The sequence below is a fragment of the Dicentrarchus labrax genome, unplaced genomic scaffold (genome assembly GCF_905237075.1).
Source record: "Dicentrarchus labrax unplaced genomic scaffold, dlabrax2021, whole genome shotgun sequence".
In the NCBI taxonomy this organism is placed as follows: domain Eukaryota; kingdom Metazoa; phylum Chordata; class Actinopteri; family Moronidae; genus Dicentrarchus; species Dicentrarchus labrax.
In genome coordinates this window covers 25,130,589-25,157,672 of record NW_026136703.1, presented here as the reverse complement: position 1 = coordinate 25,157,672, position 27,084 = coordinate 25,130,589, and the positions used below count along the sequence as shown (strand labels likewise).

The 27,084-nt window shown below is 40.9% G+C and overlaps 4 protein-coding genes and 1 long non-coding RNA gene across 11 annotated transcripts; 3 read left to right on the top strand and 2 right to left on the bottom strand.

The window, feature by feature from the left end:
* Nucleotides 1-2,269: 2,269 nt before the first annotated feature.
* nubpl (nucleotide binding protein-like) lies at nucleotides 2,270-9,128 on the bottom strand. The gene is made up of 11 exons (XM_051394409.1): nucleotides 8,943-9,128; nucleotides 7,537-7,681; nucleotides 7,378-7,412; nucleotides 6,847-6,937; nucleotides 6,695-6,734; nucleotides 6,507-6,597; nucleotides 6,295-6,388; nucleotides 5,936-6,021; nucleotides 5,724-5,844; nucleotides 4,588-4,670; nucleotides 2,270-3,233 (listed from the first exon to the last, which is right to left on the bottom strand). The coding sequence occupies exons 1-11, from the start codon at nucleotides 9,069-9,071 to the stop codon at nucleotides 3,171-3,173; spliced, it is 978 nt and encodes a 325-aa protein (XP_051250369.1). The 5' UTR covers nucleotides 9,072-9,128; the 3' UTR covers nucleotides 2,270-3,170.
* Nucleotides 3,231-3,854, top strand: LOC127360162 (uncharacterized). Its single transcript, XR_007883312.1, has 2 exons — nucleotides 3,231-3,469; nucleotides 3,501-3,854. It is a non-coding gene; the product is annotated as an uncharacterized LOC127360162 (long non-coding RNA).
* Nucleotides 9,129-9,561: 433 nt separating the features above from the next.
* Nucleotides 9,562-11,470, top strand: LOC127360147 (D-aminoacyl-tRNA deacylase 2). Of its 2 annotated transcripts, none has more exons than XM_051394412.1 (3): nucleotides 9,562-9,782; nucleotides 10,915-10,984; nucleotides 11,068-11,470. In XM_051394412.1, the coding sequence occupies exons 1-3, from the start codon at nucleotides 9,714-9,716 to the stop codon at nucleotides 11,373-11,375; spliced, it is 447 nt and encodes a 148-aa protein (XP_051250372.1). In that variant the 5' UTR covers nucleotides 9,562-9,713; the 3' UTR covers nucleotides 11,376-11,470. The 2 variants fall into 2 exon arrangements, with proteins under 2 accessions (XP_051250372.1, XP_051250370.1); XM_051394410.1 differs by having other exon boundaries at nucleotides 9,564-9,824.
* Nucleotides 11,471-12,831: 1,361 nt separating this feature from the next.
* LOC127359749 (uncharacterized) lies at nucleotides 12,832-21,815 on the top strand. Of its 6 annotated transcripts, none has more exons than XM_051393875.1 (19): nucleotides 12,832-12,943; nucleotides 13,640-13,763; nucleotides 14,222-14,358; nucleotides 14,473-14,642; nucleotides 15,292-15,487; nucleotides 15,598-15,854; nucleotides 15,941-16,026; nucleotides 16,145-16,206; nucleotides 16,707-16,945; nucleotides 17,366-17,555; nucleotides 17,655-17,696; nucleotides 17,929-18,049; nucleotides 18,524-18,665; nucleotides 18,929-19,078; nucleotides 19,179-19,299; nucleotides 19,595-20,226; nucleotides 20,324-20,444; nucleotides 20,548-20,617; nucleotides 21,173-21,815. In XM_051393875.1, exons 2-19 carry the CDS (start codon nucleotides 13,640-13,642, stop codon nucleotides 21,499-21,501), a joined length of 3,189 nt encoding a protein of 1,062 aa, XP_051249835.1. In that variant the 5' UTR covers nucleotides 12,832-12,943; the 3' UTR covers nucleotides 21,502-21,815. The 6 variants fall into 6 exon arrangements, with proteins under 6 accessions (XP_051249835.1, XP_051249842.1, XP_051249858.1 ...); XM_051393882.1 differs by having other exon boundaries at nucleotides 12,832-12,979; XM_051393898.1 differs by having other exon boundaries at nucleotides 12,832-13,056; nucleotides 19,179-19,290.
* A 662-nt stretch (nucleotides 21,816-22,477) lies between these two features.
* Nucleotides 22,478-26,665, bottom strand: LOC127359776 (uncharacterized). Its single transcript, XM_051393911.1, has 4 exons — nucleotides 25,770-26,665; nucleotides 25,023-25,226; nucleotides 24,414-24,624; nucleotides 22,478-24,081 (listed from the first exon to the last, which is right to left on the bottom strand). Exons 1-4 carry the CDS (start codon nucleotides 26,467-26,469, stop codon nucleotides 23,829-23,831), a joined length of 1,368 nt encoding a protein of 455 aa, XP_051249871.1. The 5' UTR covers nucleotides 26,470-26,665; the 3' UTR covers nucleotides 22,478-23,828.
* Between the last annotated feature and the right edge of the window lie 419 nt (nucleotides 26,666-27,084).

The following is a 27,084-nucleotide window of genomic DNA, read 5'->3' as shown; positions in this document are numbered from 1 at the left end:
TGATGATGAGTATTATATTATATTATATTATATTATATTACATTATATTATATTAGATTATATTATATTATATTATATTATATTATATTATATTACATTACATTATATTATATTACATTATATTATATTACATTACATTACATTATATTATATTACATTACATTATATTATATTATATTAGATTATATTATATTATATTACATTACATTATATTATATTACATTATATTACATTATATTACATTATTTTATTTTTAGTGTCCATTTCTGTTTCCAAGGTTACAATTGTTATTTGCATATTTGGTGTTGAGGTAAACAGAATCCAGTTATTCTACTTTAATATTGTGATATTTGGATAAACTGACTCCATTTTCTAACAGGTAATTAGTTATTGTGTGGGATTATATTTTTAATGTGTATGTTATATAATATAATTCGGTTTAAGTGAACAGTAACAACCTGGCTGCTGACTCACCTGGAGCGCTTTACCAACCTGAGCCTGAGTCTGGAGAGGGTCCCTGTGCTGTGGAAGACATCCTGCCTGGTACCAGTACCGAAGAAGGCGCATCCCAGCACCTCCAACGACTACAGACCGGTGACCACCTTCTTCATTATGGTATCTCCCCTGTCAGGTAAGTATGAGCTGGAAGAGTCAGAGACTGGGGAGTCATTCCCAGCTACATCCCCCTGGCTGACAGTGCTTCCACATAATGCCAGAGTAATGTTGCCAGAGCAAAAGCAAGTGTTGGCCTCACGTTACTAGATGATATGATGATGATGATGAGGACAATATCCACAGTGATGGGGAATTAGTAATAATAATAAGCAATAACCGTGATCTTTAGAATCCACTAACCAAATCTGAAGTCAGTTTGATGAATTCCCTCAGAGGAGTTCGTTAAAATACAACACGTGCAAAGAAAGAAAGAAAAAACCCAACTACAGGCCGACTTTCCTGTTGGGTTTCTTCTGGAGATAATACATGTGCCTACCAATGTTCGTACATGTGGGTGAAACGTGCCGCCGGGGCTGCTTTATTATTATGAAGCCTCACAGTGTTACTGCTAGAGCCCTAATAATTCCCCTCAAATGCATCAAAACTAAAGTTACAAACCTGTAAGAAGTAGAAAGTGTAGATATTTGTGTAAAAGAAAAAAGATAGCTGAAAATGAGTACTTAAGTACAGTAAAGAAGTATTTGTACTTTATTACTTTATCACTACTGTATAAAAGTGGATGTGTACGCTACGATAGCTTCCTCCTGTTCGGACTCTCACTTCCCTCAAAGGTCAGCACTGATGAAATGATGCTACGTCAGTTTCTTGTCTCTTCCTCTTCATCTGTTTAACCTCTCATCGTCCTCCTCCCTTCTCCTCTTCCTTCCCTGTCGCTAACTGAACGACCGGTAACTTAATTGCTAAAGTTGCAGATTGATTGACTGAATGAACTCAGGAGATCTGACGTGAAAGTTATAGTTTTATTTTATATTGATGTAATAAAAAAAAGGTTTACCAACCCTGGTGAGAGACACAACCTACCGTTGTCCCTCTGGTATTAACCACACCTCCAGTTTCACTCAGAAATACATTATCAAACATCACGACTCTCTTTTTGCTGTTACACTGCGACTTTAAATTTACACTTTGGAGAACAGACTGAGGTTAAAGCTAACATGATCTGTGCGAGGTTGGAGACTTTATTTGGATTTAGTGTGTCAGTTTAAGTACACACACACACACACACACACACACACACACACACACACACACACTCAGGCCTCCAGTGTTTAGAGCCACCAGGAGCTCCAGATGAGTTTGTTTTTTGACAGGGAAGAGCAGGACAGGTCTGATAGTTGAGGTTTTATTAGTATGTATTATGACACACAGGCTGACAACCTTTAAACGGCTGTTTCAGAGATTTATTATTTATTCTGACACATTTGTTTTGTATTGTTCACAAGTTTTATTACTTTACTAATTACTAACCTACCAACAGTAATTAGATGTTCAAACTTCAGATTTACGACCATTAAAATCCAGTTTTGTTTGTTAAAATCAGAGTAATGGAGTATTTCCAGTAAGGTTGTAACTAGTTATATTTGGGAGGGTAACTGAATTATTACTGAGATGTATTAGTAATTAGTTACTCTACTGGTTACTGGGGATGCCTTACTGCCCAGCACTGTCTATATTAATGTTATTTCTGTGTGAATATTTATTTTTATTCACAATAATTTATATTTTTTGTGTCATGGAAGACAAAAAAAGAGACTTTTCGTTTTCAATAAAACAGCAACTGAAGTTTATTTGAAGATAAACCAATAAACATCCAGAATAAATCAATTCAATGATCATTTTAATCCATTTCAATTTCAGTAATTCAGATCCATAAACACAAACAAATGGGTGACATTCATTTATTATCTGTCCGTCCTTTGAGCAGAGTGGAGTGTTTATGGACTCTAGTAGCATAAAGTGGAGACTCGGGAGTTCCCACAGAACCCATTTTCATTCAGATATCTTGAGGTCAGAGGTCAACTTTGTCCTTTGCCAACCCAACATGCTGGCATGACATGGTTGGTACCGATGGATGCGTTAGGTTAGGTTAGTTAGTTTCACATGAGAACATTATGTTCACTGCAGCTGTAAAACGGAGCTCGCTGCAGCCTCTGAAAGACATACATGATACAGTGACAGTTATATAGAGCTGTGACTGTTTCAGCTTCAGTTTAATAACCATTTTATAGCTAAAAATGTGAAGGCATCTATATATTATTACACAGAGAATTAGATATTAAGTTGACGACATTCATTTTTGAGATATTCTTGAATCCCAACGTCTGTCCAGAAATCTTATTACAGATCCAATCTGAGCAATTCATTTCTTTATACTGCATTGGAATATTAACCAGTTACTAATACGCAGTTATTTTAAATATTCAAACACTGTAATATTCAGAATATCATAAACAGCCTTTATCACAGTTTAATTAAATATAATCACATTATTCAGTAACACTGTCGCATTAATACAGTTCACTCAGTTACTGTAGCTCGTAGTGCTTCGGGTTGAACTCATTGTGCGTTACGACAGCAGGTTTGTGCATTTCTGTTTGTTTACATGTTTGTTTGTTTATGTTCGTTCCCAGTTTACTTCCTGTTGGAGCCGCCAATCAGGTGTTGACTTCCTGTAATCTCTGGACCACAGCAGACGCCACCTTCCTGTACGCCTCCGCCTACAGAGCAAACACACACACACACACAATAAAACACAAAGCTCGTAGAAAATACACGTCAGAGCGGCGTTAAGGCGAGCAGAAATATAGACAAAGGTGTGGAAGAGGGAGGAACACAGCTATCAGCAACAGAAGAAGAATAAAGAAGGATAAAGAAGAGTAAAAGTAGAATAAAGAAGAATAAAGTAGAATAAAGAAGGATAAAGAAGAATAAAGAAGGATAAAGAAGAGTAAAAGTAGAATAAAGAAGAATAAAGTAGAATAAAGAAGGATAAAGAAGAATAAAGAAGGATAAAGAAGAGTAAAGAACAAAGAATAAAGTAGAATAAAGAAGGATAAAGAAGAATAAAGAAGGATAAAGAAGAATACAGAACAAAGAAGAATAAAGTAGAATAAAGAAGGATAAAGAAGAATAAAGGAGAGTAAAGAATAAAGTAGAATAAAGAAGGATAAAGAAGAATAAAGAAGGATAAAGAAGAATACAGAACAAAGAAGAATAAAGTAGAATAAAGAAGGATAAAGAAGAATAAAGGAGAGTAAAGAATAAAGTAGAATAAAGTAGCAAAAAGTAGAATAAAGAAGGATAAAGTAGAATAAAGTAGAATAAAGAAGAATAAAGAAGGATAAAGTAGAATAAAGTAGAAAAAAGAAGAATAAAGTAGAATAAAGAAGGATAAAGTAGAATAAAGAAGAATAAAGAAGGATAAAGTAGAATAAAGTAGAAAAAAGAAGAATAAAGTAGAATAAAGTAGAATAAAGAAGGATAAAGTAGAATAAAGAAGAATAAAGTAGAATAAAGTAGAATAAAGAAGGATAAAGAAGAATAAAGTAGAATAAAGAAGAATAAAGAAGGATAAAGTAGAATAAAGTAGAATAAAGAAGAATAAAGTAGAATAAAGTAGGATAAAGAAGAATAAAGTAGAATAAAGTAGAATAAAGAAGAATAAAGAAGAATAAAGAGAGTAAAGAATAAAGTAGAATAAAGAAGAATAAAGAAGGATAAAGAAGAATAAAGTAGAATAAAGAAGAATAAAGTAGAATAAAGTAGAATAAAGTAGGATAAAGAAGAATAAAGTAGAATAAAGTAGAATAAAGAAGAATAAAGTAGAATAAAGTAGAATAAAGTAGAATAAAGATGAATAAAGAAGAATAAAGTAGAATAAAGAAGAATAAAGTAGAATAAAGAAGAACAAAGAAGAGTAAAGAATAAAGTAGAATAAAGTAGAATAAAGAAGAATAAAGTAGAGTAAAGTAGAATAAAGAAGAATAAAGAAGAATAAAGTAGAATAAAGTAGAATAAAGTAGAATAAAGAAGAATAAAGAAGAATAAAGTAGAATAAAGTAGAGTGGTGACCTCCGGGCTGTCGGGAGAGGAGACGACCACTGGCTGTCCTCTGTCTGACGTCTCTCTGATGTTCAGATGAAGAGGAACGTCACCTGGAGGAAGATCAAATATGACAGGAAAGGAGAAATCCATCAAAATGATCCAAAAACAAGCGAGTTCAAGCAGAATGTGAACCGGCTGTGAGACAGGAGACTGTCAGAGAGACTCTCTGTTCACACTACGCAACCTTCACACTGTAATCAGGAGACTCCAACAGTTTCAGACACAGTCTCCATTTCTTATATAGGACCTAGAATGTCTCATATATTTTGGAAGGTAGTTCACAGACCAAAGCATTGTGGTTAAACGCTGAAGTTGTATTATTTTATTGTATTTTATTAATGAGAGCCCTCACAAGTATAGCAGTGTACAGTTCTGGAGGGACTGGAAGAGGACGGGAGGGTGTTGATGTAACATGTGATCTCACTGCCTCTGGATATCTGATCAGTGTATTATTGTATTATTATATTACTATATCAGTATTATTAAAAGGAAATTCAATCTTTTTAATCAGGCTTTTACTTTGGAGGAATGTTAGAGCCTTTAGGTTTTAATCTTTGGTTTTTACATAATTTGTCTCCCTGGTGTTTATTTTCACATCAACATACATTTTTATCTATTTTTAAATTTTTTTGATGCTTTGCACAGTTTAATTCATGGTTGTTCATTTTGTTTTTATTTGCTTAAGGCTGCATGTTTGTATGAAAGGTGCTTTATAAATAAAGCTGAGTTGAGTTGAATAGGATTTGATGCATAATTAATAATAAAGATATGTTTAAAAAACAAACAACTAATAAAAACATTAAAAACATGAACAGAAGTCTCAGGGAAACATCCATGTTGGTGTAAAATAAAGTCTCAGTCTGAGCAGGATAACTGAGCTCTGATTTATTTAAAGACTTTTTGCTGCTGTGTCATTCTAACATGCAGATTTAAATAACTTTAATAAGTAAACATACTCTCTGCTGTGGTTCTACCGGTCTGACAGTGTATGAAGAGATCTGCTCCGACAGTACAGTCTGTACCCAACTCCCTCGCTCCGCTCAAACTGTCTGTCACTTCCCTTTAAAGGAGCGGCTGATGTACTTCCTGCTCCTCACACCTACCCAACAACCGGACTCCCAGAGTGTCTGCGAGCTGTCGGGCGCCGTCGGAGCCGAAGATGTGAGTCTGGTGTCGACAGTTGGGACACTGGAAGACGCTCATGTTCTGCACCAGGCCGAGAACCTGCAGAGACACCAAACGTTTGTACCCTCTCTCTCTCGCCCTTCATCGGATTTCATTCGCCGGGGATTTTTACAACCGTGGCTGCGATTACCGGCACGTGGACTTTCTTGAACATCTCGGCTCCTCTGCGAGCGTCCAGCAGGGCGATGTCCTGCGGCGTCGATACAATGACGGCGCCTGCGCAACAAAACACAGAAACTCCTTCAAATTAAAACTCACTTTTATCACGTCTCTTACTTAACTGATGGTATTTGTTTCAATTATTATTTTATTTACTTTTATTATTTGTTTTTTACTGTAAAGCACTTTGTAACTTTATTTTGAAAGGTTCTATGTTCACAGTCTCCTTTCCTGTACTAATATACATCATTATTAATAATATCATTAATGAGAGCGTGTGTGTGTGTGTGTGTGTGTGTGTGTGTGTGTGTGTGTGTGTGCGCGACTGACCTGCAATTGGGATGTTCTGGGTAATTGACAGTTGGACGTCTCCTGTCCCAGGAGGCATATCGACTACCAGATAATCCAACGACCCCCAGTCCACCTACACACACACACACACACACACACACACACACACACACACACACACACACACACGTTGATCTGTATAGATTCAGTTGAACGTTGCTGTCTGACCTCAGGTGGAGGGACGGTCTGACCTGTCTGAGCAGTTTCTCTATCGCTGACATCACCATCAGCCCCCTCCAGACGATGGGAGCGACGTCCTCCACCAGGAAGCCCATCGACATGCTGAGAGAAAGGTGGCGGGGGGGGGGTTAAGAAGAGGTCAGGGGTCAGAGCAGGAGCTACAGGTTCATTTTTATAGGAGAGATGTTTAAGGACTCACCAAGGGATCCCGTAGTTGGTGAGTGGGACCATCAGGTTGTCTGGAAGATAAAACAGCTGAACTCTAAATATCAACCCAGAACTGTTAAACACAACATTTAAAACCAATAATCACTGATCAATATAGAGAGAAAGATGAACAACGCGCCGTACTGTCAGAGAGCTCCGGGTTTCCCTTCAGGTTCATGAGTTTGGGAATAGACGGACCGTAGACGTCAGCGTCCAACAGACCGACGGACTTCGACTGAGACAAACAAAGTGGATGAAATAACTGATCTCTTACAAACACTACAGACAGGAAAATGTGATTATAACTCTCTTTTATTCAGCTTCAAGCTCTTGCCTTACTGTAATTATTATCTCACTGATTGTCTTTATTGTCTCACACTGATGGACTTTTATGTATTGTCCTGTTTTAGGTTCTGTAGTCAGTTTTTTGTCTACAGATGCAAATTAGCAGTTAGCTAACTCTGATGTAATTGCTTTTAACTGTGCACTCTCCCTGCAAAACAAATAATAAAATAAATGTATTCAGAAACTATCTGAGGCCGTAAGCAGGTGAACAGGCTGCGGTCTGATCAAACATTTACCTGAAAGAAAAGACCTGATTGGGGATTAAAATTAAAAATGAATTCAATTGTTTGGTTTTAAATAAATGATGTGAATGTAATAGAGACTCCTTACCGAATCGTTGGCCATTAATCCGAGAGCCAAATTCACTGCAGAGACAGAAACACAGACATTAAACGGACTGGAAACTTACAGACTCCTGAATCTCTGGATGTGTTTGCTGTAAGAATAACGATACTCTAAGAAGGCTCCATGAGGAACCTCGTGCTGCACCTGCGGTGGTGGACTTTCCCACGCCACCTTTCCCCGAAGCCACGACGATGACCTGTTTGACCCCTGCGATGGGCTTCTGCTTGGGAAGACCTTTCGCCATTATCTGCTTCTGCCGCTCCTGTAACGCCTTGCTGTCCACCGACCTCTGCGAGACACAGGAACACAAGAGAGACGCTCAGTGAACGCAACCTGAAGGTGAGGAAGACTCCTTTCCTCTGCTGTGAAAATGAAGCTTTCTGTAGGTTTCAGAAAGGCGAAGTAAAGACTAAAAGACGCTGTGGTGGGTTTAGTGGAAATAAGTCACCAAGAACTTAAAAATGTTCCCATAATAGACATTTTGAAATGAACAGAAAAGGCTTTTATCACTATATGATCTCCAAACGTTCATTGTTCATTTTAATAAAACAAATGCTGCCTGATGGATCACGTTCATGCTGAATTTACCCGTCGTCCCAAACATAACAGGAAACATACACACATATCTTGTACTAGCACTGCGTTGTTGAGAAAGGGCAACGTTAAATCGACTACATTTAACATTAAGTTTGGTCAGAGTTGTTTTTGTCCAATCAGACGGATGATCTGGTTTGTTGGCAGCCAATCACAGCCGCCTAAAACTGTAGCAAGGAAGGGTTATTTCAGTCATTTACTAGTTATTTATAGATCTGTCTTTGGCTGGCAGGTTGGTATTTTTTTCTCCTCCAACCAAACTCCATTAACCAACCACTGACAGCTTATTAAAAAGTGACAAACTCCTTTATTTATTCATTATTACCAACATGGGCTTTTAACTGAACATTAAAGCATTATTAAATGATTTATTATGCATTAATTAAGCCATTGGTTACAACTTATAACCCCTTTATAAAGGGTGAATTGTTAGAAAGTGCTACAAATTGTTTGTGTAATCATTCAGACACTGCAGACAGAAACATTATAACTGCTTCTAGAGCTGCTACTAGATTATTTAAATGTTAGGAATAACAAAAACATGCTAATAATAACTAATTGACCCCCTATTGAACAGATTTATAGAGCAAGTTGCTGGTTAGTGAGTCTTTGAGCAGCAGTGCGTATGAATCAAGCTCTCACGAATACACGAAGCACTTCCGGTTGTAGAGTTCAAAATAATATAACTTATTTTAAAGAATACGCATCAAAGTGAAAGTACATGTATAAGACGTGTATCTAACAACATATAATCCAATAAAAACACAACGGGTTCACATTTAATTATGTTTTCTTTTTTGTATTTTCTTCAGTTAAAACTTTTGTTTTACCGTTACCGCTTTTATTTAGACTACTTCCGGTTTCGCGCTCTCTTTCTCTCTAGCTTGACGCTAACACGCTAGCGGTCCGCTAGCTGTAGCTGTGTTATGCTAACAGAAACAGGCAGTAAATCTTACCTGGCAGCGTTTGGACTGAACACAACACGCAGCCCCGTGTTTTATCTCCGTCCCCGTTCGTAAAGCTGACGGTTTATTCACGGATATTCTCAGTAAATGCGACAGTCTGCTGTATGTGAGCTGAGCCATGGTTAGCTGTTCGGCTAGCTTGGTGCGCGTCAAGCATGCGCCGAGTACGCATGCGTGTGTTTAATGTTGTTTTTCTGTAACATTTTAAATGTGAAGGAAAAATAATGTAATTTATTTTAATTAGTTTATATCTCAGAATATAATTATATATATATTAAAATAATAAATAATAATAATATTAATAATATAAATTCAGTTTCAAATTCATAAGATGACTAAAAGGAAGAATAAATAAATAAATAAACTGTAAACTGACATTTAAATCCATCATTTGTTTTCATTTTCTTTATATTTACACTTTAAAATACATAAAACATAAATATTAATTCATTAAAAAAAAAAAACTGTTTTTATTTTTGTGTTGCCTTAACTTCACAAAAATAAAATCCACCCCAGAAAGAAAGAAAGAAAGAAAGAAAGAAAGAAAGAAAGAAAGAAAAAGAAGGTGAAGACTGCGCAAACAACGCGCAGTTTTGAGCTCCTTCGCGCAGCTTCGGTTGACGTTAATGCGGAAGCGCGTTAACGTCAGTCTGTCGGTGTCCCCGGGGGCAGAGTCTGTCCGGTGGCCGTCGGTCCGTCGGTCCGTCGGTCCGTCCTGTTCGTAGAGTTTAAAGCGGCCCAGAGGATAAAGTCCGAGCTGTGATGTCGGAGAAAGGCGCTGTTACGGTGGCCCGCACGGTGCTGCAGCAGTGTCTGCGGGCCACGCTGCAGGTGAGACCGGCGGAGGAGGACTCAGAGGCTCAGTTTGTCCAGGTGAGACCAGGTGAGACAGGTGAGACCAGGTGAGACCAGGTGAGACCAGGTGCCTCTGTGTAACTCTGAGTAAACTGAAAACAATCCTTCATATAACAACAGTAGAGTGCGAACTGTTCTTCAAAATGTGACGTTTTTGTAATGAAATTAGGAGGAAGTGAGATGATTCATTAAAGATGGAAGAATAAAATAAAAAGTTTGTGTGTCGGCATCTTCGACTCTAGAGAACGAGGAGATCTTCGGCTCCTGTTGAAGTGCGTGAGGGCGATTCATCACTGATTCACTTTAATAAAGACGCTGCTGTTTCCTGTGAGACAATGTCAATAACTTCAGATCAGGATTTATCAGAATATATCAGAATATATCAGGATATATCAGGATTTATCAGAATATATCAGAATATATCAGGATTTATCAGAATTTATCAGGATTTATCAGAATATATCAGAATATATCAGAATATATCAGGATTTATCAGGATTTATCAGAATATATCAGAATATATCAGAATATATCAGAATTTATCAGGATTTATCAGAATATATCAGGATTTATCAGGATATATCAGAATATATCAGAATATGTCAGGATTTATCAGAATATATCAGAATATATCAGGATTTATCAGAATATATCAGAATATATCAGGATTTATCAGGATTTATCAGAATATATCAGAATATATCAGAATATATCAGAATATATCAGGATTTATCAGGATTTATCAGAATATATCAGAATATATCAGAATATATCAGAATATATCAGGATTTATCAGAATATATCAGAATATATCAGAATATATCAGGATTTATCAGAATATATCAGAATAGAAAATGAAGATATATAAATCAAGAAGGCGTAGCGACCTCCTGTGAAGGTTTGGCGACCCCTAGTGGAGGGTCTCGACCCGCAGGTTGATCTACTGATCCCGTGTTTACATGTCTTTGTTGCTGAACTCAAGTGATTAAAGTTAATAATTATAAAGAAAAGGGAACATAAAATGAGCCAGAAGGGGGCGGGACTTAGGGAGACACCGGCTGCTGATTGGTCCACAGTCTGAACTCTCTCTGTGTCTCTCTGTGTTCAGATCGAAAGAGGAATGGTGATTTACATCTGCTTCTTTAAAGGAGCCACAGACGACATCCTCCCTAAGATGGGTGAGTGACCTTTTTGTTAACCTTTTGATCCCCTTCAACATTAGACATGAATATGGTCTCCCCTCCTCCTCCTCCTCCTCCAGTGTCCTCGCTGCTCAACCTGCGGCTGTGTGAGTCCGACTCGGGGAAGATGGTGTCGGTGGCGGAGCTCCCCGGCAGCCTGCTGATCGTCCCTCAGGCCACGCTGGGCGGGAAGTGCAAAGGCCGGGCCATGCAGTACCACAACAACATCAGCAAAGAGGACGGACTGCGGCTCTACGGCGCCTTCGTCTCTCTGTGTGAGCGGGAACTGACGGCGGCCGCGGTGACGGTGAAACACGGGACGTACGGGAACAGACAGGTGCTGAAGCTGGACACCAACGGACCGTACACACACCTGATGGAGTTCTGAACCGCCGTTAAGGTGTCTGACAACGAAGGCTGCAGGCGTATTGGGTTGATATTTTGGATTTATGTGTTTGTGATAAAGAAACAGAATGACACAGATTTAGAGTTTGTCTTTGATTCACACCACCATGAACACCAGTTTGGTGTCAGATTTAATAAATTAATTTAGGTTCATTTAAAAAATAACAGTAATGAACACCTTTAGTCTATGGTCTGTTAAATTCAGTGTTTGGATGTTTGTATTTGGAGAAATTTCTCTCATTTTGGGGCTTTTCCAGGCAAATATTGATATATGTGAATGTTTGCAATGTTTTTATAATTTTTAAAATAAAATAAATGTTAATATTTCGCTAGATTCACCCCCATACAGATGTTTATTTTATTTTATTTTAACTTTATTTAACCAGAGTTCAATCGAGATCCAACTCTTAACTAACAACTAATGTAGAAAAACAGTTAAACAGAGTTAAAGCAGCACAATATTTACAGTATAAAGAGAGATCTGTTCCGGAGACGTAAACATAATAAACATAATACAAAACAGTGTGTGCAGGAATTAAATAAAACAACATATTAAAATAAAATAGTATTAAAAAAATCAAATAAATCAAAAGGAAACACCAGAAATATTGTGTAAATTCACATTAAAGCCAGATTATAAAACATTTATTCAACCTTTTGAGATCAAAATCTTCCTCCAGAATATTTATTTTACACAAACAGAAGAATTTAAAACATAAAGAGGGATTAAACAAACCTTTAAAACACATTAAAAACAGAAATCTAATGTAGTGCAGAGTAAACACGGTGTTCTCCTCCGGGCCAGCAGGGGGCGCTCAGCGGTGTTAACGGAAGCGGAAGTGAACAGCACTCAGTAAACTCGGGTTACAGCAACCTGCGTCACACTGCTGCAGTCAAGTCACAGCAATCACACTTCCGGTGACAGGATTTAGGGGCCAAAATAAAAGCACACAAATTAAGGAATACGTTGTAAATTAACCTTTTTTACCAAATTTAATCCTATAAACTTAATTTACATTAATTCTGAGCTGTCTGTGTGATAGAAGAGAAGCAGGATATTGTTGTTATATATCGACTTTTCTTAGTTGAAAAGGTGAATAGTTCAAAATCATAGTAAAAGTTATGATTTATTTATTAACTTAAATACATTTTGGTTCATATTTACATTAGCCTATATAACTACTATTAATAATAAAACCTTTCAGATATCAAAATTATTAAGATGTTATCAAGAAAAAACTTTAAAAATTAAAAACAAAATAGCGATTTATTTAATATATTATTTATAAAATGTAACATACGTACAAATCTAGTATCAAAACTGACAAAAAAAACCACAACATGTTATTTATTTATTTTATTTTAAGGCTTTATTTCAACAAGCTAAAAGTCACAAGCTGAATGTAAACCTTTATTTTGAAAATCCCCACACCGGAACGCACACGGTTGCTGCAGCTAGCTTAAATGAGCACACCACCAAACGTCGCATTTGGCCTCTAGTTTGACCTGAAATGTGTAAATTTGGAGGATATATGTGCACATTTAGACGAAGTAAGATCAACTAAACTCGCTGTGAGAAGAGTTGAGGTGAAAAACAACCCGCGGAAAGTTGAGTTTGGGTTAAAAGTTGCCGACGGTGTAACGAGGATTTGTGTTTACCGGACGTAAGATGAGACAACTGGAGCTGCTTTAAGCTCATAAATGTGTTGTATGGAAATTATATTTATATTTTTATAACATCAGAGTCAAAGTGTGCCTGTGTCCTTTACAGATAGTTAGAAACATTATTTCTTTATTAATTAATATAGCGAGTTGTAGTTTTTATAATTAATCCATTAAGCATTTGTTTATTATTGATCATCAATAATGATCAGATGTCTAAATGTTCAGAATGATGTTTTAATTTGGCTAAATTAATGTCTAAAGTTTAGATATATTCAATATGAAACAGAGAAAATGGGAAAATGTTGAATTATTTGCAACAACAAGGACAAATTTAACATTATTATTTAATATTTAACAAAACACGAGTTGATTATTTGTTGCAAGTAAGGAAATATTTGATTATAGCTGCAACAAAGACAAACTTAGCATTCTTAATGAATAGATATCAATCAATTAATTGAATAACAGAATTGCTACCAGCTCATTTTTAGACTGTTAATCAGTAAATTGACAAATCCTCACAGCTTGATTATTATTATTATTATTAATAAAGGTGTCTCTCTTTCACCTCCTCCCTCACAGATGCCTTCTTTTGACTTCATGGACAAGGTGGAGCTCTTTGTGCGGGCGGGAACGTTTCCTGTAGATGCATCAAAGAGTTCAAAGAAAGTGACCAGAGCTGCCAGCAAGCACTTTCTGTATAAAGGTATTTCAGAGCTTTTAAAGCCTCGACAATGTGGTATCGCTGCAGTGCATCATAAGACCTTTATTGTTCAGATTAAATCATGTTTTCTTGTTACTTTGCACCCACTTTACAAGTGAGTAGTGAGTTTGTGTTGTCACCGTTCTTCTTCTGACAACTTTTATGAGCCGTTTAGTGACTGAAATGGTCGAATTTCATGGATATGGTGATCCAGGTCTGTAATATATAACATTAAAATCCTGCATTAGGCCAACATTTCAAGTAAACTGTGTCAAATTTGGGTAAAAATCAAGATAATTACACCTTTGGAAATCCTCAAACATCACCTATGGATGTTTTTTATTTGGATAAAACAGTTTTATATATAATAAAAATATTATATTATATATAATATCCTGTTCTGAAGAGTAACAACAGCCGTCTGTCTGTAACTGACTGCAGTTCCTCTCTCCGTCCTCCAGATGGCTGCCTGTGGCGAAGTTATCGAGGCCGTCTCCTCCGCGTCGTCAGGAACGACGAGGAAATGAGGGAGATCCTGACCCGTTACCATGACAACAACAACCACGCCGGCCGGGTCCGGGCGGTGAAGGAGATAATGGTGAGTTCAGAGGGGTCAACAGACAAATTAAAGGATGTTGTACGTCGTTAGAAAAGCTGCTGTGACAGAGAGTATGCTCTCTTCCTCCTCTTCCTCCTCTTACTCCTCCTCCAGTTGATGTATTACTGGGTTGGCGTGACGGAGGCGGTGAAGACCTGGATCAAAGCTTGTGCTGTTTGTCAGAGCCGCGGTCCCGTCGAACCGCACGAGCCGCCCGTCCAGTTCTGCCTGGCCTACGGCTGCGACGCCTCCAGCTACGTTAACCCCGAGCTCAGCTTCCACAGGTCAGACATCACTGAGCTGCTGCTGGCGGCCCCTGTGGACAAAAGTGGTAGTGTTTCTACAGCCTCGTTTCATTGATTTCAAAGGGAATTCCCCTTGAAATCATCATCGCAAGGCCTTCTTGATTTTAAGGCGTGCTAGAAAACTCATACACAGTAGGCCTGTATGTCAGCATTTGGTTCACTTCTGTGAAGAAAAGTAAATGTTAAGTAAAGTAAATTGTCTAATAGAACAATGGCCGAGTGTCAGGGAGAAGAAAATGTTAAAAATTATTTCAAAAATGACATAATACAGACAAAGAATTGTTTTAAAAGTTCCCTAAACATAAAAATAATCTGCTCAAAATGAATCCAAATCACTTGTTTTACACAAGCTTCCTGCAGTTACTGAGTAAATCGATTGCACAGTTCTGAATATTGTGTTAAATATCCCTAAAATAGGTCATTTAGTCAGTTTACTCGATGATAGAAAAGGGAGTTGGGAACCTTGGACCTACAGTTAGCGATGAATGGTAAATCAAATCAAATCAAATCAGTTTTTTAAGTCAATTTAAAAATGACCAGAAATCACGGAATGCAAACATTTATATTTTTCAATGAAAGCGGAGCATCATCTGCATAATAATGACAAAACAAACCCTCCGTCCTGCAGGTTTCCGAAGGCGGCGGAGCGACGGCGAAGGTGGCTGGCGGTGGCTCAAAGAGACGAAGGCTCGCTGCGCACAAACTCCTGCCTCTGCTCAAGACACTTCGAGCCGCCCTGTTTCACGCTGAGCGAGGAGGGTCAGCTGACTCTATCGCCGGATGCCATTCCCACCATCATCCCTGTGACGGCGCAGGAGGAGGAGGTGACACAGAGCAGAACACAGAGGCTTTGTTTTCCCAGTGTATCCCTGGGATCGTCATTTACTAGACAAACCTGGAGTCACCTGATCAGGTAATCCTCTTCGGTTTTCAGGTTCCTGTCCCTTCAGACGAGGACTTCCTTCACTCCAACACCCTGGAAGACCTCCTCTCTACCGCTGCTGCTGCCGAGACGACCGAGCCCTCCGGAGCGGCCTTTGATCACTCTGAAACCCCCGTGGAGCTGCAGGAGCACCAGTACTGCCTCCCAGCTCCCGATCCAGACTCCAAGGTGGTCCAGGCAGTGAGGGAGTGCAAGAGGAGGAAGACCGTCATCGAGCCGAGCTTCGCGGCTTACAACCAGATCGCCAGGTAGACATGTGATCAACCGGACTGCTTCATCGTCACGTGTTACATCATTTTTGGTTTAAGTGAGCGCGTGTTGAAATGTTGTGCAGGTATCTGAGCCACAGGATCTTACCGATGCAAAGCAAGAAAAGCAGAGGCGCTTTGAAGAGGATGGCCAAGCGCTTCGGTCTCATAGGTGAGTGGAAAGTGATGGAAACAGCATCACTCACTTTATCTGCCTCCTTCAAGCCTCAATGAAGCAGATTACAGGATCACGTTCAATTTAAAGGTCTTAATAAACGTTTGTGTTTCAGATGGAGTGCTGATGTACACGCGAGTTTCTCCTCCTCTCAGAGTGCCGCGCAGCAGAGAGGAGGTTTGCATGATTTACTTACAGTGTGTTGTTATTGTTATCAAATGAATCCTGTAGCTACGGCACCTTAAGGTTTGTTGGTCGCTGGTTGGAGCTGCACAGTTAATCAGTTATCAGTTAATCTGCCGAGTGCAAATCACAGAAGCTGCAATCATTTAATAAAGTTAAAATATGTGGCAGAACAGTCATAATGAAGTGCTGTAGTGATGAAGAAGTTTCCTGGTCTACAGATCTTGTTCTCAAGGTTTAAAAAAACATCTTTGCTTAGTACAGACCCTCAAAAAAATGTCACATCATCATGATTTTAATAGTTTTTTAGTGTATCCTCCGTCTCTCTGTGGGTCTGTTCCTAGACCCAGTGGGGTAATTTGACTGAGCACATTAGTTAAGGAATACGCAATATGTACATACAACACGGAGATAATGAAAGCCATAAAAAAACGTTAGAAAGGAATTTATATCAAATAAAGGCAAACGTTCTCCCAACCACGCCGCTGTTCCAGGTAAACTCGATCCTGGAGAAATACCATGACAAACAGGGTCACTTCGGCCAGGGAATCTGCCAGCGGGAGATTTCGAAGCAATACTACTGGGCCAGCATGACCCGGGACCTGGCCCGCTGGATCACCAGCTGCGTCACCTGCCTCAGCAGAACCAAGAGGAAGTGGCTCCGCTGCAGCGTCTCCAACTGCACCAACTGCTGCGGGCCGGTGGAGAGAGGCCTGGGACTCACCTTCCATAAGTACGAGCACGTTAACAGCTGATACTACGGTTAGATAACGAACTACACTAACGACAGAAAGAAAACTCTAAATAAGTTTCTGTAACAGTAAAACGCTGTGATATATCATGGAAAAACCTTTTATTTATATGACATTTTAAAGGGATTTATACAGAATAAAGTAGTTTTTTTTATATTACAGACTGTAAACTGCACAGAAAACCACCTTCATAGCATCATATACAAAACTGTTTCTTTTGATGGTAAAAACTTGTATTTATACAGTAAAATGTGGAGTAAAACTGCACAGTACTAATATCCTTTTACCGTAATAGTAATTTTAACCACCTTTATTCTATAAGATCCTATCCTTTGACCACCACAGCTGTTTATTATTAATTAATATGATTTTATCTGTATATTTACTACTTCACCCTCCAGGTTTCCCCTTCACAACGTGGCCCTGCTCGCTCACTGGTTGAAGGCTGTCGGTCGTCCCAACTGGCATCCTCGCCTCTGGTCGTCCGTTTGTTCGACCCATTTCACCGAGGACTGCTTCGACCGCGGCGGGGAGAAGGTCACCCTCCGTCCAGACGCCGTGCCCACGCTCTTAGTCCACAGCGACTCAGCGGTAAGGAACAGGGGTATAATAACAGCAGCTAGCACTACTCCTGCTCTGTCTTTAGTGTTTTAAAAGCTTTAGTTTATGTCTCTCTCTTTGCGTCCACAGACTCCATCCAGAGGTCCGGCCCAGTCTCCTATAGGGGAGGAGGTATGTTTCTAGGTGGGGTGACTATTGTATGTTCAAGTATAACATGATCCATGACCCTCAGGAGGCTAATTCAATCAGATTCTGATGTCATAACAACCTTTTCCTGGACAATGCTTATCAATATATATCAGAGATTACCCAAGAACAACAATAACAGAAGACACAGATTCAAAGAGAAGAGAAAAGTGTGTGTGTTTGTTTGTGTTTTAATGAGCTGTTTCTGTGTGAGCAGGCCTATTTTGCCAAGTACGATGCCGTGGAGCTCTACCTGAGCAAACGCACTTACCCTCCTGGACTGAGCTACGTAGAGAAGAACACCTTCAGGAGGTTCTGCAAGCAGTTCTCCATCAAAGGTTTGTACAAACCGGAATCTACAATGAATGACTGTAACAGGTCAGTAGGTTCCCACAGGAGCTCTCTGACACCAGAGCAGGTTTCTTCTCTACAGCTGAGACACACGTACTGATTTTCATGTTGTGATGTTATATGTTACATAAAGCTGGTGAGATACAGTCTCACATTTTTCCTTCCAAAAGGCTTCTAGTTCAGCAATGTTCTCCCCAAAATATATACACTGCAGGCCTGTATCTCAAGGTTTCGTCTAATTCTGTGAAGAAAGGTAAATTAAATTGTTTGCTTAGACAGAATTTATGTTAACAAATACACAATACAGACAAAGAGTAGTATAAAACTGACCTCTGAATGTTTACAGGAAATAATCTGCTCGAAATTCATCCAAACTGCTTGTTTTACGCAGTTATTGTGTTCACTATTTGGGTTCATTGTGCAGTTTGTATCAGTTGTTCGTTCGTTCTCTGGTTTCCCAGACGACGAGCTCCACGTGGTGCGAGGAGATCGGGTACGTTCGGTTCTGAGGAGCAGACAGCAGGTTGAAGCCGCCCTGGTGGACTTTCACAACGAGCTGAACCACCTCGACGTCACCAAGTGCCTCCGACTGCTCAACGAAAGGTGAGAGCTCGAAACTTTACTGATCCTGAAGGGTAACACTGCTGGAGCACCAATCACTGTAGCAGTTGAAGCACTGTTTACTGGCTTAAAGACAGATGTGTGTGTTTGTTATTAATCCATTTTGACCATCCTGGTGCTGAATGAATAACCTTTAAGAGTTAAAGAAATAAAGACCAAAAGGTAAATTCTAGGTTGTCGAGTTTGTCTTTAAATTAAGGTAATAATGAACACAGGAGGCTGTTGCTCATCGCGATCTCTCACAGGTACTTCTGGAAAACCATGAAGACTGATGTGGTGCAGTGGATCAACAGCTGCTCACTGTGCAGCAGCAGGAGGAGGAAAAGACCCGAGACAGAAGCAGGAGGATCAGAGGAGGCGCTGAGATCCCCACAGATCCACGAGGATTCAGACAGGTGTGTGTCTGAGTCTGTCCCAGGCTAACGTTAGGGGACACGTCTGGGAGTGAATTAATCACACAGTATTCTCTCTCGGTCTCTGTCTACCTGTTGGCAGTGGGAAGGATGGCGATGGTCGCAGTGATGATGAAGAGGATGATGGTGGGGATGTCGATGAAGGTGGTGAGAGTGTTGGTGATGAAGAGAAGCAGCCAGCAACGAATCGAGAGGTCAGAGTGGTCCGACACACAACCTCTTACACGATCTGTAATCTGTATCTGGAAGACATACTGCCGTCATACTAGTGTACAATCAAACTCAACTTTCAATCCGTTCAGGCCTGGTTAATTTGGCAACACCCACGGTTCCCGTGGTAACCACAAAACAGCTAATTTCCCCGAGTTTGATTTCATGAAATTCCCAATTATGATTTTAGGATTGCTAACAATGCTAAGCTACGTCTGAATAAGAGCCTGTTCACTTCACACACTGTTATTAAAAAGACTCACTTTCTGTCTCTAATGTCAATCCCAGGAGAACCCTTTGTCCCTCCAGCCTGTAACTCCGTCCAGCCCTCAGCCCAGAATTCCCATCCTCCTTCATCTGAGAACTCCCATCAACTTCCAGCCCAGAACTCCCATAATCCTCCAGCCAAGGACTCCTAACACCCCCTTTGTCACCAGACTCTGGTCTGTCAAGAGAGCGACGCCGCCGCAGTCTGAAGTCCAGAACAGCTCTGACGTTCAGCCTGAGAACCGAAGCAGCGTCCAGGTTCCGGTGAAACCTGAGACAGGGGAGCAGACGCAACCTCAGGACCAGAACAAGACCAGCGGCTCTCGGGGCAGCGCCAGAACACATCACTATGTCGTGAGCAAACCTCTCACTGAGCCGCATACTCCGCCCGAGCCCCCAGCACAACCCAAACCTCCACAAACCGCAAGCAAGCAGAAGACCCCGTCCCAAACACCGACGCAAACCCGGAGCCGTGGCAGCGCCCAGCACCCAGAGAAGAGGAAGAGAGACCTGGAGGCGGGCTCTTCGGGTAAGAGGAGCGCCAGCGGTGGCTTGGAGCCTGTGGTGGCCCCGAGCACCAAACCCTGGCCCGTCTTCACTATTTCTGGCTCTGCCCCAGCACAGACAGCCAGACCCCCTCCTGAGGTGGACAGGTAAAGTCCTGCTCTCTTTTAACCTCCTTTACAGTTCGTTAATGTGTCTTAAGCAGTTGTAGGAGTATTATCTGGGTTTGTGTTTGTGTGCATGAAGCAGCCTGGCTTCCCTCCGGAGGCCCAGGAGACTACAGGCCCGGACGGTCATCCAGCAGTGCAGCAGGGCGAAGGTTAAGACCAGACCAGCCGTGGACGGGACCGACACTCTGTGGGCGGAGGTGGGTTGTGCCGTAGCAAACTAGAAGAATATGGCTCACTAACATGCTCAAACAGAAGAGTGAGAAGACGTTTAATACTCAGAGCTGATCTCTCCGTCCTCAGATCCAGGACGGGATTGTCGTGTACGTGTGCTTCTTCCACGGAGCCACTGAGGACGTCACTTATGAGATCGGTAAAATCTGCAGGTTTCACTGTGGTTCATATTCTTAAGACAACATGTTATTTAAATTGATCATCTTACAGCCAGATACATGCATGCAGACACATTGTGGCCTTTCACAATAATTATATTATAGTTATCCACTTACAGTTAAAATGTCACCAACTGTGTCGCTAAAAGTTGAAGATTGATTGACAGGTGAATGTCCTGATATCATTGGTTGAAATCAGTTAGTTATTTAACCTGGACTTTGTAATATTTTCCTGTTTCAGTTCTGATGTACTTATCATTATATCAGTGACATAAAATGCTCTTAAAATAAAATATCGTCCTAGACAATTGTATAAATGTATAAAATAAATGTTTTAAATTAAACAATATCTTAAAGTCGGTCATTTAATCATTTAAGAGATAGCAGCATATGTTCTCTCTGCTAGACAGTTGAACGCATTCACATCTGATTGTTGGTTATCTGACTACATTTCCTCATTCAGTTCTTCACAGATTCATCGAATCTTAATGGTTAAATATCAATAAATCATTTTATCTCTGTGTTCTCCTCAACAGCCAGCAGTCTGATGACCACTAAACTCTTCCGAAAGGACACCGGGCACTCGGTCTCTGTTCTCGACCTTCCCGGGAGCGTTTTACTGATCCCCCAGGACTCCCTGCTCGGGCAGCCGGTACCCAGGAGAAGGATTCAGTACAAGGGGGGTTGTGAGCTGTGGTGGGGCGCCCAGCTCTTCTCCAACCTGGTGTCCGCCTGCAGAGACTTAATGTCCGGCTCGGTGAAGTGCACGAAGGCAGGCGTGAAGGTGGAGCAGGGAGTTTACGGACAGAAACAAGAGATCGCCCTGAACTCTCTGGAGCCGCTGACTCTCCTGCTGGAGTTCTGAGAGCTGAACATTGTGGTCGGACGTACCACCGAATCCACATGGAGGGAATAATGCAGAATTGCTGTACTCAAGAACACTTGTTGAACATCTGTGGCACTTCTACAACTCAAGCTGAGTGGTTTTACAGATAGAGCCACATTTCAGTTAATGTGAAACTATGGCCGGTTGTGTCCATAAAGTTCAAGGAACAGTGGAACCAGAGGAGAGCTAACATTGTGCATTCCTGTTTGCATTTCAAGAAGAACCTTGAAGATCTGATCTGACGTGAGGAATAAATTAAAGGAGACCTGCAGAGGTCTTGCTTTAGAACATAACATCAGCTAATCAAGTTTTATTTCTCTTGTTCATTAGCTTCGTTGGTCACTGGCTCTGGAGACCACCGCTCCCTCCCTCTCTCTCTCTCCATATCTCACTCTTCTTTTAAAGGGTTAGTTCGGTAGCTTCTCCCGGTTAGGATTCCTTCAGTGTTCATGGTTCAGGAGGTTTCTACCGGGAGCCCAATGATCCACAGAGGTCTCCTCCTCTCCAACACAAACAGACCCGCTGATTAAAACCACTAAACACACTGAATAAAGCAGTTCCACCTTAAACACACTGAATAAAGCAGTTCCACCTTAACAATCACTGCTTCTCCCACGCTGTTGGACAGACAAAGGACGTCCCGGAGGGGCTGCGAGCTGAGCTGCTGCTAACGTTAGCTCAGCTTGTTTCTCTGATAACTTAAGATCCAGACGTCCGATGACTAAAATCCTTCATCCGGTTCAAGTTAAAAAGCACCAAGATCTAAACAGTGGATGGTAACAATGTGGCTTCAGACTGGATCAACAGTCAATGTATGACAGCTTCTGGCAGACAACCACAAAGATTATTTTACAGTTTATTTCCAGGATATTTTAATCAATTTCTGTTTCCCATGTTTTCCAGGACATGTGGGAACCCTGAAAAGAAAGCTGTGTTTAAACAATTGAAACAAAACTCAAATTAGGCAGTTTATTAATAAATAAAATAAAACTCAGAACATTTCATTCTTTAAATACAACAAAACCACTCAAAATGCATCTATTTCGATCCCGTCTCTATTCAACAAAGTCAAAAATAAAATTAAAAAAAAAAACGCTCAAGGTGCATTAATACATTTTTGCTGGGGAAAGAAATGATTCAAATGACTTATCAAATAGAAAAATACAATCGACTGCTCTGCTCTGGAGAATCTGAGACAGGCTTATATTAGAGACAGGCTTATATTAGAGACATGGATATTTTCCCGGTTAACTTTAAACTGCCTCCATTTTTTTTAACAGCGTCAAAACCTCCACTGTTTCTCTTCTTAACATAAATTCTACTTTAATTCACCAACTAATAAAATCTTCCTCCGTCGATGCTTCGCTAGCATCAATCAAACAAACTCTCAATGCTTTTATTTTTAGAGCCTGACCGATGTGGGATCTTTGAGACAATACAAATTCAAAGGCTGCCGTTCTTCCCGGGGGTTTGCAAATAACTTATTATTGTGAATTCTGTGCAACTTTGGCCAAATCATAGCAAAAAACGTTAATCACCAAACTATCGATTTTATTCTCACTGGAACAAGTTGCCTTTTTATTAGTTATACAAATAAATTAACTAGCAACAATTTTTTTTGTAATTTTTACTTTCTTCTGCCAAAAAATGCCTAAAAACATTCCAACTTTTTTTGAAAAGCTGCAACTATCACAAAAAAAATAAATAATCCAGTGAAATCCTGGAGCGACTGATTATAATAATTTAAAATATATATTGTCAACTGATTCTAGTTGATCATTGCTGAGAGCTGCTTCTTCTTCTCTTACTCTGTGAGGCTTGCACAGTATTGGAAATAACAGCGCCCCCTGCTGGTTAAACTCTGCAGTGACACCAATTTCCAAATGAACATATATTAGATAACATAAATATACCGATATGATCCTGAAGCGATCGGTCGGGCTCTACTGTATGTTTTCATTAACAACCGTTGTTCGTGCCGCTCTGTATTTTCTTTGTGGTAAAACATATTTTTCTACTCACAACTCTTATGGACCCTGGAATCCGGGTCTGCTAGTGGACTTCAGTGCTTTATAGGGGTCTCGAGTCAAAACGTTGGCTCTGATCTTCATCCATTAACTACTTTTCTAAGATTCATAACTTTATACCGTCAGTAGCCTCTTTTATCTTTACATATTTTACTTCAGTGGCACCTGTTATCATCAACAGCAGCCACTTCAGGTTTTTGGTTTCCTGCCTCTGTTCCCGACTCTGTCTTCTCTCTTCAGGGGAAATAAACTCTATTTTCCCAGTTCTCCTCCGCCTCCTCAGTCCCCCTCCCACATACAGTCGCACTCTCTCAGCTGGTTTCTCTGGCGCATCGTGGTGATGACAGTGATCCTGTTCTCGGACAGCTCCCGGAGCTGGTTGATCAGCTCCCGCACGCAGGGGCTGGGCCAGGGGTGGCCGTTCAGGTAGTCTCTCAGGATGAACGAGCGCTCCACCAGCAGCTCCAGCTGCACCAGGTGTCGCAGCCGGTGGAGGCTCAGCAGGTCTTTCTCCGGTTCTCTGCGGAAAAACCTGAGAGACAAAGAGAGGGGAGGAGCGATGACACATTTAAATCATTTATAAACATTCAGGGAACTTCCTCAGACATAGTTTAAAACAGCAGAAGTTGTATTTTGTGTTGCTTTTGATAAGACTCACCATTTCCTGCGGTAAACCCGGAAGACCGAACCACATTCACATCAAATCCGACAAAACCGTGATTAATCTGAGTGGTGTTTTTTTAAATCTTGTCCGTTGTGTTAACCCACACTGTTCTTATCTACACAACCAGAAACCGTTCATGCTCACACCGTCACCCAAAAAGGACACACAGACAGTAAGAGTGGTTTTCGTGCGCGGCTCACCGTATCCTGAGCGTCCGGAGCTGAGGAAACAGCATCGGGATCCGTCTGCAGAGGCTCCCGCTGGAGCGGTTCTGCTCGATGTCGAGGTGCTCGAGCGCCGGGACTTTAGGGGCGATGGAGTCCATGTCTTTCAGAGTGATGGCCACACGCAGCGTCAGCCTGGTCACACTGGACGGGATGGTGGTCGTGTAGGTGGCGAGAGAATTACCACCTGGGAAACAGAAGAGATATCTACGTATGTATGATCAACTACGTACCTTAAACTGCCTGGAAGTCTTTGCTCTCACACTTCAGTGCAACAAAAATCTGGTTTCTACATCCACCAGTAAACCATAAAGTATCTGAGGTGGTTAATGAAGGTCTCTGACCCCTAAAATGAATTTTAATCCGAAGAAGAAATGCTTGATAACTGGATTTATTAAAGAAGGTTTAAGGTTTAGGTTAAAGTCCAGTCGTCTTCTGTTCTGGCTGCATGGGTCCTAACGAGCAGACAGCTGCCCCCCAACTGCCTGACATTAATTATCTCTCATTCTGTATATGAGACCCCCGACTGGACCCCAGCCCGGCTCAGGAGGGACAAACGGAACCGCTGTCAGCAGCCGGACTCACCGATGATGGTGAGCGTCTCCAGCTGTTGGAGAGGACTCAGCCAGGATTTGAGGCGACACTCGATGCCCTCTTTGATGTACCTGTAGCGGACCGTCAGAGACCTGAGCGAGGTCATACTCCTCAGTGCGTCCTCTGGCAGGATGGTTTCTGGGTAATCCACCAGCTCCAGAGTGGTGAGCGCCGGGCCGCCGTACCGGGTCGCTCCTACAGGACGGAGCAGGAGGAGGAGGAGGAGGAGGAGGAGAGAGTTATTTTTTATTTACAGACTTTTAATAAAGAACCCTCTATAAATGATTAATAAAGCATTAACTGATGTGTTATCGATCAGTTATCGATCAGATCATCACAATTTAATAGTTTTTAAGCAAAGAAAATTTTAATTGTGTTGCAAAACTGATTTCGAACTAATTGTGAATAATAATAATAATAATAATAATAATAATAACCAACGAAAAACGGCAATTTTACAGGTTTTTTTCTGGTTGAAAAGAAAAATGGAAAACAATAAAAAAACAGTTTTAGTTTTACAAATAAAAACATAAAATTCTGTTACAAAAAATAAATAAAAAATAAACCAACAGGAATTTGAAAAAAAGATCAGTTTTCTGTTTTTAAAAACAAAAACCTGTTTTCCAGTTGTTTTGTTTGGAAAATAAAAATGTAAACAAAATAAAAACCTGTTTTTTTTTTTGTTTAAAACTGAAACAAAAACTGAACAAACACAATAACCACATCGTTCTGGCTCACCTGGGTGCTCCGGGGGGCTCAGGTAGTCGTCGGGCAGCGGCTCCGGCGGCTCCCCCCTCATCCCCCAGGACAGGTGCTTCAGTTTCTTCAGGTGGAGCAGCAGCTCGTGGAAGACCCCGCGGGGCACCGGCCGCACCGTGTCCAGCCCGTAGCCCTCCCCCTGCTGGTGGAACAGCAGGTACCGCAGGTTGACCAGGTGCGCCACCGTGTGGATGAACTCCACCGTGCAGGTGAGCCGGACGTTGCACACGCTCAGGTGAGTGAGCCGCTCGCGCAGCTGCTCGCTCAGACCCCGCCCCAGCATCGGCTCGTCCCACGTGGCGTTGCGGACCCCGAGGTCCCGCAACTCGGGGAACCGCGACAGGTTGTCCAGGTACTTCTGCTTGTACAGCCGCCCCCCGTCCACGAACACGACGGCGGTGAGCGACGGCAGGAACTTCACGAGGCGCCGCCACTCTTTGCGCCGCAGGTGCCGCACCGCAACACGCGTGAGCTTGCGGTGCCGCAGCGTGTCCCAGAAGCCGTAGGTGTAGCGGCGCAGGTCGGACAGCACCACGGTGTCGGCCCGCCACAGGGACGGGTGGTCGATGAGCTTCTTCAGGTACCGGCAGCAGGTGCGGACGGTGTGCCGCTCCTCCGTGCTCAGGTAGCCGAACACGGAGACCCAGACTTCCGGAGGAAGCAGCTGCAGCTGCTCCATCGGCGGCTAACGGCTACAAGCTAACGCCCACACCGTCGCAGGAGAGCGGGAAGGCGGGTAAAAGTCCGAGCTGGAGTCCCATCGTGTGTCATCGGAGCGGGGAAACACTCGCTTCATTCACCGCGTGTTGTTTTCTCCCGCACCGAGAACCGCAACCACCGCGGAGCTAGCCCGCATCCGTTTTACAGCCGTCGCGCTGTGATGACGTCAATTGTTATTAAAAAAAACCCGTTAAAGATTTATAATTAATTAAAAAAACAACAAATAAACAAAATAAATTATATTTTATGTTAGTGATTAATGAGTTTAATAGAGAGTGATTTTAAATGTGTGCTCCATGTTTGTTTGTTTGTTTTGTAAACATCTAAAAACAGAACTGTATTATTGATTATTGATTGTTCATAATAAATATATTTTAAATTTAATAAGTTTAATGCCGAAATAAATAAAATGTTTTGCTATATTTCCATTTTTCACCCATCCTGAATTTATTTGATCTTTTTACTTCTGTTTATTTTAAAATATGAGTCTGACAATTATCACACTGAAGAAATAAAGTTTGTGTTCATAAAAATGTTTGTTCCTGATAATATTTTCTTTTTAGTAACAAATATT